The 13,034-nt window shown below is 42.3% G+C and overlaps 2 protein-coding genes across 2 annotated transcripts in view; one reads left to right on the top strand and one right to left on the bottom strand.

The window, feature by feature from the left end:
• The window catches only part of LOC130295328 (CD48 antigen-like), a 94,089-nt gene extending 81,903 nt beyond the window's left edge, over positions 1-12,186 (bottom strand). Inside the window, exon 1 of the mRNA XM_056545967.1 lies at positions 12,146-12,186. Coding sequence (XP_056401942.1) covers positions 12,146-12,171 — 26 coding nt within the window. The 5' untranslated portion in view covers positions 12,172-12,186. The remainder of the gene's footprint in view (positions 1-12,145) is intronic.
• Positions 6,340-13,034, top strand: part of KIRREL1 (kirre like nephrin family adhesion molecule 1) — a 330,948-nt gene continuing 324,253 nt past the window's right edge. Inside the window, exon 1 of the mRNA XM_056545964.1 lies at positions 6,340-6,395. The gene's annotated coding sequence lies outside the window, so the exon portion shown is untranslated. The remainder of the gene's footprint in view (positions 6,396-13,034) is intronic.

The following is a 13,034-nucleotide window of genomic DNA, read 5'->3' as shown; positions in this document are numbered from 1 at the left end:
CTTAAAGGGGTATTCCCATCTCAGAATCCCTCATCCATGGGATAGGAGGACATGGGATCAACTGATCAGTGGGGTTCTGACCGCTGGTACCCCCGCCAATCCCGAGAACATGCCCAAACTTTTGTTCTCAAAGTTTGGCTGCGATTTTCTCCTTTCACCCCATTCAAACACATGCATTCTCTGCTGAGCGGAGCGTGCATGTATATGGGAGGAAGGGGGGCTTAAAGGGGTACTCCCTTACCCCAGCATTCTGAACTTTCTGTTCAGAAGCTTGGAGTAGTTGGCCACGGTCGTGATGTCACGGCCACACCCCTCATGTCATGCCACGCCCCCTCCATTTATGTATATGGGAGGGGGCGTGACTCTTGTCACGCCCCCTCCTATAGACATGAATGGAGGGGCATGGCGTGGCGTGACGTCCCGATGTTTAAAGGGGTGTTCCAGGCCAAAACTTTTTTTTTTTATATATCAGCTGGCTCCGGAAAGTTAAACAGATTTGTAAATTACTTCTATGAAAAAAAATCTTAATCCTTCCAATAGTTATTAGCTTCTGAAGTTTTCTGTCTAACTGCTCAATGATGATGTCACGTCCCGGGAGCTGTGCATGATGGGAGAATATCCCCATAGGAACTGCAGTCATCAGAGAGCAGTTAGACAGAAAACAACAACTCAACTTCAGAAGCTAATAAAATCTTAATCCTTCCAATAGTTATTAGCTTCTGAAGTCGAGTTGTTTTTTTCTGTCTAACTGCTTTCTGATGACTCACGTGCCGGGAGCTGTGCAGTTCCTATGGGGATATTCTCCCATCATGCACAGCTCCCGGGAAATGACATCATCATTGAGCAGTTAGACAGAAAACTTCAGAAGCTAATAACTATTGGAAGGATTAAGATTTTTTTAATAGAAGTAATTTACAAATCTGTTTAACTTTCCGGAGCCAGTTGATATATATAAAAAAAAGGTTTTGCCTGGAATACCCCTTTAAGAGATAACAGCAGCCGGAGGGTTACACACAGGAGTCAAGTTCTGGCGAAAAAAGTGTGGGAACTCACCCTGCTAATGGGAACAGTGTTCCTGCTCTGGAAAAAGTGCAGGAATTCCATTCCTGTGTGTTCCTGCAGGACTTGAGCCCTGGTTCACACCACCAAACTTTACAGAAAACCTGTGTTCAGTCCCAATTTATGCCTGTGCCCACATATAGTAATACTACCCCCCATATAGTAATAGGCCCCATACTGTCCTATATAGTATATAGTAATAGTGCCCTCTGTGAACAGCCCCCTGAGACCCCTATTGTAATATAGTTCTCTGTGCCCTCATATAGTAACAAGGCCCCCTGTGGACCATTTAGTTTTATTTCCCCTTTGCCTCTATACAGTAATAGTGCCCCCTGGGCCCACATACAGCAATAATACCCCTCTGTACTCCTCATACAGTTATAGTGCCTCATGTTACTCCCCCTATTGTAATAATGCCACCTGTGCCCCATATGGTAAAAATGCCCCCTGCACCCACATAAAGTAATAGTGCCCCCTGTACCCCCACATAGTAATATTGCCCTCCTGTGCCCCATATAGTAATAATGCCTTCTTGTGTCCCCATTTAGTAATAAAGCCCCTCTGTGCATTCATAAAGTAATAATATCCCCCTGTGCCCCCATACAGTCATACCCCCCCCAAACCACAATTTTTATTTTTTGCAATTTAAGCTGGCTTTGTCATTTTTAGAGGGGTGTGGTCAAGCGTTCACAGATGGATTTTAATTTTTTCCTGAAAATTGCGCAAGTTCATTGAGGTGCGTCTTTTCCCCCATTGCGCATTTAAAAAAATAAATAAATAAATGTGTTGTACCCAGTTCCTTAAATTAGACACAGTTAACCTCGCCAGAAAAATGAGAAGAAAGAAAAACTACGCAAATTTTCATGCAAATGATAAATCCCCCTTCCCCCAACCCTCCTCTCCGTAATTGGTATAGTCTAAACTAATAAAATAGATCTCATAACTTATCCCTAATTGCAAATGCAATAAAATTAATTAATTCAGAAGTAACAAGGCCGCAATTGCAGCAACTCATCTTTCCCAAAAAATAGATAAAATAAAGAATAAAATAAAAAAATTGATCAAAAGGTCCTATGTACCCTAAAATAATGTAAATAAAACCTACGAGGACTAAAGAATTGTTTAACCCCTTAAAGGACCTGTACGTCCTGAGTCCGCTACCTTTCTATAAAGCAGGGCCACGACGTGGCCCCACCTCTAACAATGGCCGGGATCCGTGGGTAATAGCGTGCGGCACTGATCGCGGTGCCGCGAGCCATTAACCCTTTAGACGCGGCGGTAGAAATTGATCGCTGCGTCTAAAGTGAAAGTAAACTTCTCCCGGCTAGGTCATTGAGCTGTTCGCGACCGCCGTGGCAAAATCGCGGCATCCCAAACCGCTGGAGGACACAAGGAGGGTCCCTACCTGCCTCCTTGTGTCCGACCGCCGAATGACTGCTCAGTGCCTGAGATCCAGGCATGAGCAATCAAGCGGCAGAATCATCGATCAATGTTATCCTATGGGATAACAATGATCAATGTAAAAGATCAGTGTGCGCAGTGTTATAGCCACTAGAGGAGGTTATAAATAACATTGCAAAAAAAAAAAAAAAAATTGTTAATAAAGATCATTTAACCCCTTCCCTGTTAAAAGTTTGAATCACCCCCCTTTTCCCATAAAAAAAATAAAACAGTGTAAAAAAATAAAAATAAACATATGTGGTATCGCCACGTGCGTAAATGTCCGAACTATAAAAATATATCGTTAATTAAACCTCACGGTCAATGGCGTACGCGCAAAAAAATTCCAAAGTCAAAAAAAGCGCATTTTTGTTCACTTTTTATACCATTAAAAAATTAATAAAAAGTGATCAAAAAGTCCGATCAAAACAAAAATCATACCGATAAAAACTTCAGATCACAGCGCAAAAAATGAGTCCTCATACCGCCCCGTACGTGGAAAAATAAAAAAGTTATACGGGTCAGAAGATGACATTTTTAAACGTATAAATTTTCCTGCACGTAGTTATGATTTTTTCCAGAAGTGCGACAAAATCAAACCTATATAAGTAGGGGATCATTTTAATTGTATGGACCTACAGAATAAAGAGAAGGGGTCATTTTTACCGAAATATGTACTGCGTAGAAACGGAAGCCCCCAAAAGTTACAAAATGGCGTTTTTTTTCTTCGATTTTGTCGCACAATGATTTTTTTTCCGTTTCGCCGTGAATTTTTGGGTAAAATGACTAATGTCACTGCAAAGTAGAATTGGTGACACAAAAAATAAGCCATAATATGGATTTTTAGGTGGAAAATTGAAAGGGTTATGATTTTTAAAAAGGTAAGGAGGAAAAAACGAAAGTGCAAAAACAGAAAAACCCTGAGTCCTTAAGGGGTTAAACGTATACATTTTCCTGCATGTAGTTATGATTTTTTCCAGAAGTGCGACAAAATCGAACCTATAGAAGTAGGGGATCATTTTAATTGTATGGACCTACAGAATAAAGAGAAGGTGTCATTTTTACCAAAAAATCTACTGCGTAGAAACGGAAGCCCCCAAAAGTTACAACATTTTATTTTTTCTTCAATTTTGTCGCACAATGATTTTTTTTTCCGTTTCGCCGTAGATTTTTGGGTAAAATGACTGATGTCATTATAAAGTAGAATTGGTGGCGAAAAAAAAAGCCTGCATATGAATTTTTAGGTGCAAAATTGAAAGAATTATGATTTTTTTTTAAAGGTGAGGAGGAAAAAACGAAAGTGCAAAAACAGAAAAACCCTCAGTCCTTAAGGGGTTAAACTAAACCTAAAAATTAAACAAAAACTAAATTAGAAATTTGGGATTGCTATTAACGTGCCGACCTGTAGAATAAACATTATGGCGCTCATTTACTATTGAATTTCTCTATAAGAAAAGACAAATTGTTGGCTGTCCGGGCATGCTGGGAGTTGTAGTTTTGCAACAGCTGGAGGCACCCTGGTTGGGAAACACTGCCTTACACAGTACTGGCGGGTCAGTGTTGTGCTCCTCATCCTGCCCAAGGGACATTTATTACCATATTAAGTGTCATTACATAATGGGGATAGTGGTGCTATGTGGGTTGCTAGGGCAGTATCACACATGAAAGGCTTAGATACACCATTCATATATGATATACATAGATACAACGCTCAGCAGGCAGTATCACATATGCTAGGCTTAGATACACCGTACAGCAGTATCATATATGATGACATAGATACAACCATCAGCAGGCAGTATCACACATGCTAGGCTTAGATACACTGTTTAGCAGTATCACATGATAGACGTGGATACAACGCTCAGCAGGCAGTATCACACATGAAAGGCTTAGATACACCATTAATATATGATATACAAAGATACAACGCTCAGCAGGCAGTATCACACATGCTAGGCTTAGATACACCATTCAGCAGTTTTATATGATAGACGCAGATACAATGCTCAGCAGGCAGTATCACACATGCTAGGCTTAGATACACTGTACAGCAGTATCATATATGATAGATGTAGATACAATGCTCAGCAGGCAGTATCACACATGCTAGGCATAGAAACACTGTACAGCAGTATCATATATGATAGATGTAGATACAATGCTCAGCAGGCAGTATCACATATGCTAGGCTTAGATACACTGTACAGCAGTATCATATATGATAGATGTAGATACAATGCTCAGCAGGCAGTATCACATATGCTAGGCTTAGATACACTGTACAGCAGTATCATATATGATAGATGTAGATACAAGGCTCAGCAGGCAGTATCACATATGCTAGGCTTAGATACACTGTACAGCAGTATCATATATGATAGATGTAGATACAATGCTCAGCAGGCAGTATCACATATGCTAGGCTTAGATACACTGTACAGCAGTATCATATATGATAGATGTAGATACAATGCTCAGCAGGCAGTATCACATATGCTAGGCTTAGATACACTGTACAGCAGTATCATATATGATAGATGTAGATACAATGCTCAGCAGGCAGTATCACATATGCTAGGCTTAGATACACTGTACAGCAGTATCATATATGATAGATGTAGATACAATGCTCAGCAGGCAGTATCACATATGCTAGGCTTAGATACACTGTACAGCAGTATCATATATGATAGATGTAGATACAATGCTCAGCAGGCAGTATCACATATGCTAGGCTTAGATACACTGTACAGCAGTATCATATATGATAGATGTAGATACAATGCTCAGCAGGCAGTATCACATATGCTAGGCTTAGATACACTGTACAGCAGTATCATATATGATAGATGTAGATACAAGGCTCAGCAGGCAGTATCACATATGCTAGGCTTAGATACACTGTACAGCAGTATCATATATGATAGATGTAGATACAAGGCTCAGCAGGCAGTATCACATATGCTAGGCTTAGATACACTGTACAGCAGTATCATATATGATAGATGTAGATACAATGCTCAGCAGGCAGTATCACATATGCTAGGCTTAGATACACCATTCAGCAGTTTTATATGATAGACGCAGATACAACGCTCAGCAGGCAGTATCACATATGCTAGGCTTAGATACACCGTTCAACAGTATCATATATGATAGATGTAGATACAATGCTCAGCAGGCAGTATCACATATGCTAGGCTTAGATACACCGTTCAACAGTATCATATATGATAGACGTAGATACAACGCTCAACAGGCAGTATCACATATGCTAGGCTTAGATACACCGTTCAGCAGTATCATATGTGATAGACATATACGATACTCAGCAGGCAGTATCATACATAATAGGCTTAGATACAGCATTTAGCAACCAGTATCACACACGATAGACTTATCTACAATACTCAGCAGGCAGTATCACAGGTGATAGGATTAGATACACAGGTTAGCAGACGGTATCACATGTGACACTTAGATACAGCGCTCCGCAGACAGTATCACACATGATAGGCTTGGATACACTATTCAGCATTGAGTATTATATTTGATAGACTTATATACAACTAGGGTGGCCACCTGGTCGCTATTTTACCTGCACAGCCTGAGAGGGAGAGGAGAGAGCTAACCCCGCCCCCTCCATTTGCCAGCTGAGCTCTGATTGGTGGAGACTTCTGTCAGCTAAGCTCCGATTGGTGGAGACTTCTGTCAGCTGAGCTCTGATTGGTGAAGACTTCTGCCCTCTGAGCTCTGATTGGTGGAGACTTCTGCCCTCTGAGCTCTGATTGGTGGAGACTTTTACCTCACACACAAGTCTGTCATCTGCCTGCACGCAGCTCAGCAAACGCAGAGCAGAAGATTAACCCCCTCCTGGCCGTCCTGATCCTACAGTAAGTGACTGCAGCCCCTGTAAGTAGTCACACAGTGGGGGAGATTCCCAAAAACTGCTGTCATTTCTGTTCCATGGATATTATTCAAACCTTTATTTTTTTTTCTCCTCACATTTTCAAAGGTCTCTTGTGCAGCTTTGAAAATATGAAAATATGTGAAAATTCATTATCGCGCCACTTTTCTTTTGTTTCAGCCATATTGGATTTTTTTTTGCGCCACATCGCACAAAATATTCCATGGTAACTAGCGCCCAGACAAGTGATAACTGTATAAACAAAACATTTCTGAGCGTAAATGCGAGTGGTGCAGGCGCAGCGACCAAGAAAATATAAAAATAAATAAAATTATTTTTTTTTAATAAAATTTTTCAATAATTTTTTTTTTTTTTTATAATTACTTACATAACACCAAAAAAAAACAGAAAAAAAAACACTAAAACGACAACGATTTCTGTGATTTTTACATTATCAAAGAGCTGGTGTGAAATTATTTATGTAATCTGGACTCTCGCCCCTTATATCAGGTAAAGCCGACAATATACGTGGCTGAAAGGATCTGCAACTCCTCACTATATACCCCTGGCATATAGGGGGAGATTTATCAAAACCTGTGCAGAGGAAGAGTGGGGCAGTTGCCCATAGCAACCAATCAGATTGCTTCTTTCATTTTCCACAGGCCTCTAAAGAGGCCTGTGGAAAATGAAAGTAGCGATCTGATTGGTTGCTATGGGCAACTGCCCCACTCTTCCTCTGCACAGGTTTTGATAAATCTCCCCCATAGTGCCTTTGTTCTACCTTGGTTTGTGTCACCTTCTCTGGTACCAGGAGAGTGTATCCCTCATAGGAAAAGATAACAGACAAAAAAGAAAAAATTATGAGGGAAAAACTCTAGTTTATTGCCTTAAGCATCAGTATAAAAAGGCAAAGGGCGTATTTAACATTGACCAATTAAAATGTGGACACATCTAAAAGGTGATATAATTGTTTTGATTTTACACACTTCTTCCCAGGGTACACAGCGCCAATTAGCAGATAGTGAAATTCTTTAGCAAGAAACTTTTAGTTACAGGAAATGTATCTTATTAGGAACACGACCTTGAGGAGACTGAGAACGAGAAGAAGGAGATAAGAAAGAAAGAGAATAAAACAATAATAAAGGAGAACTCTAGTGCAGCCTTTCACTAACTACAACTCACAGCATGCCCTGATACAACCTTTCACTAACTACAACTCACAGCATGCCCTGATCCAACCTTTCACTAACTACAACTCACAGCATGCCCTGATACAACCTTTCACTAACTACAACTCACAGCATGCCCTGATCCAACCTTTCACTAACTACAACTCACAGCATGCCCTGATACAACCTTTCACTAACTACAACTCACAGCATGCCCTGATCCAACCTTTCACTAACTACAACTCACAGCATGCCCTGATACAACCTTTCACTAACTACAACTCACAGCATGCCCTGATACAACCTTTCACTGACTACAACTCACAGCATGCCCTGATACAACCTTTCAGTGGCCACGCCCACTTTTCCAAAACTGACGTGAACAGAGTAAACCGCGACACAAAGCTCTTTGAAAATGTGATTGATATTTTTTTTGTGCCAAAATGTTGGCGCAAAATTGATTTTTTGGGACGCAAAATTCTTTGAGAATCTCCCCCCATGTGTCTGATCCCAGCATGTTGGACTGTATAGTAGTATATAGTATAGGTCAATGTTTCCCAACCAGGGGTGCCTCCAGCTGTTACAAAACTACAACTCCCAGCATGTTGGACTATACAGTAGTATATAGTATAGGTCAGTGTTTCCCAACCAGGGGTGTCTCCAGCTGTTACAAAACTACAACTCCCAGCATGTTGCACTGTATAGTAGTATATAGTATAGGTCAGTGTTTCCCAACCAGGGGTGCCTCCAGCTGTTGCAAAACTACAACTCCCAGCATGTTGGACTGTATAGTAGTATATAGTATAGGTCAGTGTTTCCCAACCAGGGGTGCCTCCAGCTGTTGCAAAACTACAACTCCCAGCATGTTGGACTATACAGTAGTATATAGTATAGGTCAATGTTTCCCAACCAGGGGTGCCTCCAGCTGTTACAAAACTACAACTCCCAGCATGTTGGACTATACAGTAGTATATAGTATAGGTCAGTGTTTCCCAACCAGGGGGGCCTCCAGCTGTTGCAAAACTACAACTCCCAGCATGTTGGACTGTATAGTAGTATATAGTATAGGTCAGTGTTTCCCAACCAGGGTGCCTCCAGCTGTTGCAAAACTACAACTCCCAGCATGTTGGACTATACAGTAGCATATAGTATAGGGCAGTGTTTCCCAACCAGGGGTGCCTCCAGCTGTTACAAAACTACAACTCCCAGCATGTTGGACTATATAGTAGTATATAGTATAGGTCAATGTTTCCCAACCAGGGGTGCCTCCAGCTGTTACAAAACTACAACTCCCAGCATGTTGGACTATATAGTAGTATATGGTATAGGTCAATGTTCCCCAACCAGGGGTGCCTCCAGCTGTTACAAAACTACAGCTCCCAGCATGTTGGACTATATAGTAGTATATAGTATAGGTCAATGTTTCCCAACCAGGGGTGCCTCCAGCTGTTACAAAACTACAACTCCCAGCATGTTGGACTATACAGTAGTATATAGTATAGGTCAGTGTTTCCCAACCAGGGGGGCCTCCAGCTGTTGCAAAACTACAACTCCCAGCATGTTGGACTGTATAGTAGTATATAGTATAGGTCAGTGTTTCCCAACCAGGGTGCCTCCAGCTGTTGCAAAACTACAACTCCCAGCATGTTGGACTATACTGTAGCATATAGTATAGGGCAGTGTTTCCCAACCAGGGGTGCCTCCAGCTGTTACAAAACTACAACTCCCAGCATGTTGGACTATATAGTAGTATATAGTATAGGTCAATGTTTCCCAACCAGGGGTGCCTCCAGCTGTTACAAAACTACAACTCCCAGCATGTTGGACTATATAGTAGTATATAGTATAGGTCAATGTTTCCCAACCAGGGGTGCCTCCAGCTGTTACAAAACTACAACTCCCAGCATGTTGGACTATACAGTAGTATATAGTATAGGTCAGTGTTTCCCAACCAGGGGGGCCTCCAGCTGTTGCAAAACTACAACTCCCAGCATGTTGGACTGTATAGTAGTATATAGTATAGGTCAGTGTTTCCCAACCAGGGTGCCTCCAGCTGTTGCAAAACTACAACTCCCAGCATGTTGGACTATACAGTAGTATATAGTATAGGTCAATGTTTCCCAACCAGGGGTGCCTCCAGCTGTTACAAAACTACAACTCCCAGCATGTTGGACTATATAGTAGTATATAGTATAGGTCAATGTTTCCCAACCAGGGGTGCCTCCAGCTGTTACAAAACTACAACTCCCAGCATGTTGGACTATACAGTAGTATATAGTATAGGTCAGTGTTTCCCAACCAGGGGGGCCTCCAGCTGTTGCAAAACTACAACTCCCAGCATGTTGGACTGTATAGTAGTATATAGTATAGGTCAGTGTTTCCCAACCAGGGTGCCTCCAGCTGTTGCAAAACTACAACTCCCAGCATGTTGGACTATACTGTAGCATATAGTATAGGGCAGTGTTTCCCAACCAGGGGTGCCTCCAGCTGTTACAAAACTACAACTCCCAGCATGTTGGACTATATAGTAGTATATAGTATAGGTCAATGTTTCCCAACCAGGGGTGCCTCCAGCTGTTACAAAACTACAACTCCCAGCATGTTGGACTATATAGTAGTATATAGTATAGGTCAATGTTTCCCAACCAGGGGTGCCTCCAGCTGTTACAAAACTACAACTCCCAGCATGTTGGTCTATATAGTAGTATATGGTTTAGGTCAGTGTTTCCCAACCAGGGGTGCCTCCAGCTGTTACAAAACTACAACTCCCAGCATGTTGGACTATATAGTAGCATATAGTACAGGTCAATGTTTCCCAACCAGGGGTGCCTCCAGCTGTTACAAAACTACAACTCCCAGCATGTTGGACTATATAGCAGTATATAGTATAGGTCAGTGTTTCCCAACCAGGGGTGCCTCCAGCTGTTACAAAACTACAACTCCCAGCATGTTGGACTATATAGTAGTATATAGTATAGGTCAGTGTTTCCCAACCAGGGGTGCCTCCAGCTGTTGAAAAACTACAACTCCCAGCATGTTGGACTATATAGTAGTATATAGCATAGGTCAGTGTTTCCCAACCAGGGGTGCCTCCAGCTGTTACAAAACTACAACTCTCAGCATGTTGGACTATATAGTAGTATATAGTATAGGTCAATGTTTCCCAACCAGGGGTGCCTCCAGCTGTTACAAAACTACAACTCCCAGCATGTTGGACTATATAGTAGTATATGGTATAGGTCAATGTTTCCCAACCAGGGGTGCCTCCAGCTGTTACAAAACTACAACTCCCAGCATGTTGGACTATATAGTAGTATATAGTATAGGTCAGTGTTTCCCAACCAGGGGTGCCTCCAGCTGTTACAAAACTACAACTCCCAGCATGTTGGACTATATAGTAGTATATAGTATAGGTCAGTGTTTCCCAACCAGGGGTGCCTCCAGCTGTTACAAAACTACAACTCCCAGCATGTTGGACTATATAGTAGTATATAGTACAGGTCAGTGTTTCCCAACCAGGGGTACCTCCAGCTGTTACAAAACTACAACTCCCAGCATGTTGGACTATATAGTAGCATATAGTATAGGTCAGTGTTTCCCAACCAGGGTGCCTCCAGCTGTTGCAAAACTACAACTCCCAGCATGCCTGGACAGCCTTTGGCTGTCCAGGCATGCTGGAAGTTGTAGTTTTGCAACAGCTGGGGGCACCCTGGTGTGGAAACACTACACTAGAGCAATGTTTCCCAACTAGGGGTGCCTCCAGCTGTTACAAAACTAAAACTCCCAGCATGTTGGACTATATAGTAGTATTTAGTATAGGTCAGTGTTTCCCAACCAGGGGTGCCTCCAGCTGTTGCAAAACTACAACTCCCAGCATGTTGGACTATATAGTAGTATATAGCATAGGTCAGTGTTTCCCAACAAGGGGTGCCTCCAGCTGTTACAAAACTACAACTCCCAGCATGTTGAACTATATTGTAGTATATAGTATAGGTCAGTGTTTCCCAACCAGGGGTGCCTCCAGCTGTTGCAAAACTACAACTCCCAGCATGTTGGACTATATAGTAGTATATAGTATAGGTCAGTGTTTCCCAACCAGGGGTGCCTCCAGCTGTTGCAAAACTACAACTCCCAGCATGTTGGACTATATAGTAGTATACAGTATAGGTCAGTGTTTACCAACCAGGGGTGCCTCCAGCTGTTGTAAAACTACAACTCCCAGCATGTTGGACTAAATGGTAGTATATAGTATAGGTCAGTGTTTCCCAACCAGGGGTGCCTCCAGCTGTTGCAAAACTAAAACTCCCAGCATGCCCGGACAGCCGTTGGCTGTCCGGGCATGCTGGGAGTTGTAGTTTTGCAACAGCTGGAGACACCTCTGGTTGGGAAATACTGGTATAGTATATGGTGCAACATTCCGGGAGTTGGAGGATTGGTTGGATAAATACCGGCAGGGGGGCCAAAATACGGACTGTGCTGGTAAAATACCGACCAGGTGGTAACCCTAACACCAACACAGTATCACACGTGGCTTAGATACACAAAGAATAATATTCCTGAACATTACCTTCTAATCTGGTGACACAATGACATGTTGGATCAGTGAATACGATGCGCGATGAATGCGTCGAATTCTTTATTCTCGGAATGTAATGGACGTAGAAGGTTTAGTGAATTCCGATTATTTGTCTCTGTGCGGGTACAGCGCGTTATTATGGCCCGCGCCGCCGTCTTATGAGCCATGAATGTCATCTGCTCCATGAGGGCGCCTAATGTACGAGGGGGGAACAGATGGGACCTGACTATAATCTGGCGGGGGTTCGGTCACGCTTCTTCCTACAGGATGTCCATGAAATCTCACAAGATGTAGGGAGACTTATAATGTGTGGTATCAGATTATACACAGGAAAAGGAGAAATGTTCTGCAATAACCGTCTACGAGATATACACTCACTGGCCTCTTTATTAGGTACACCTTGTTAGTCCCGGGGATGATCCCCTTTTGCCTTTATTCTTTGCGGCAGACTCTACAAGGTGCTGGACATGATGACATCACACAGTTCCTCCATATGGACATGGTGACATCACACAGTTCCTCCATATGGACATGATGACATCACACAGTTCCTCCATATGGACATGATGACATCACACAGTTCCTCCATATGGACATTATGACATCACACAGTTCCCCCATATAGACATGACGACATCACACAGTTCCTCCACATAGACATGATGACATCACACAGTTCTTCCATATGGACATGATGACATCACACAGTTCCTCCATATGGACATTATGACATCACACAGTTCCCCCATATGGACATGACGACCTCACACAGTTCCTCCATATGGACATGATGACATCACACAGTTCCTCCATATGAACATGATGACATCACACAGTTCCTCCATATGGACATGACGACATCACACAGTTCCTCGATATG

This window comes from Hyla sarda, chromosome 11 (genome assembly GCF_029499605.1).
Source record: "Hyla sarda isolate aHylSar1 chromosome 11, aHylSar1.hap1, whole genome shotgun sequence".
Classification (NCBI taxonomy): domain Eukaryota; kingdom Metazoa; phylum Chordata; class Amphibia; order Anura; family Hylidae; genus Hyla; species Hyla sarda.
The sequence above is the reverse complement of the archived record's forward strand: the minus strand, read 5'-3'. Positions and strand labels throughout refer to the sequence as shown.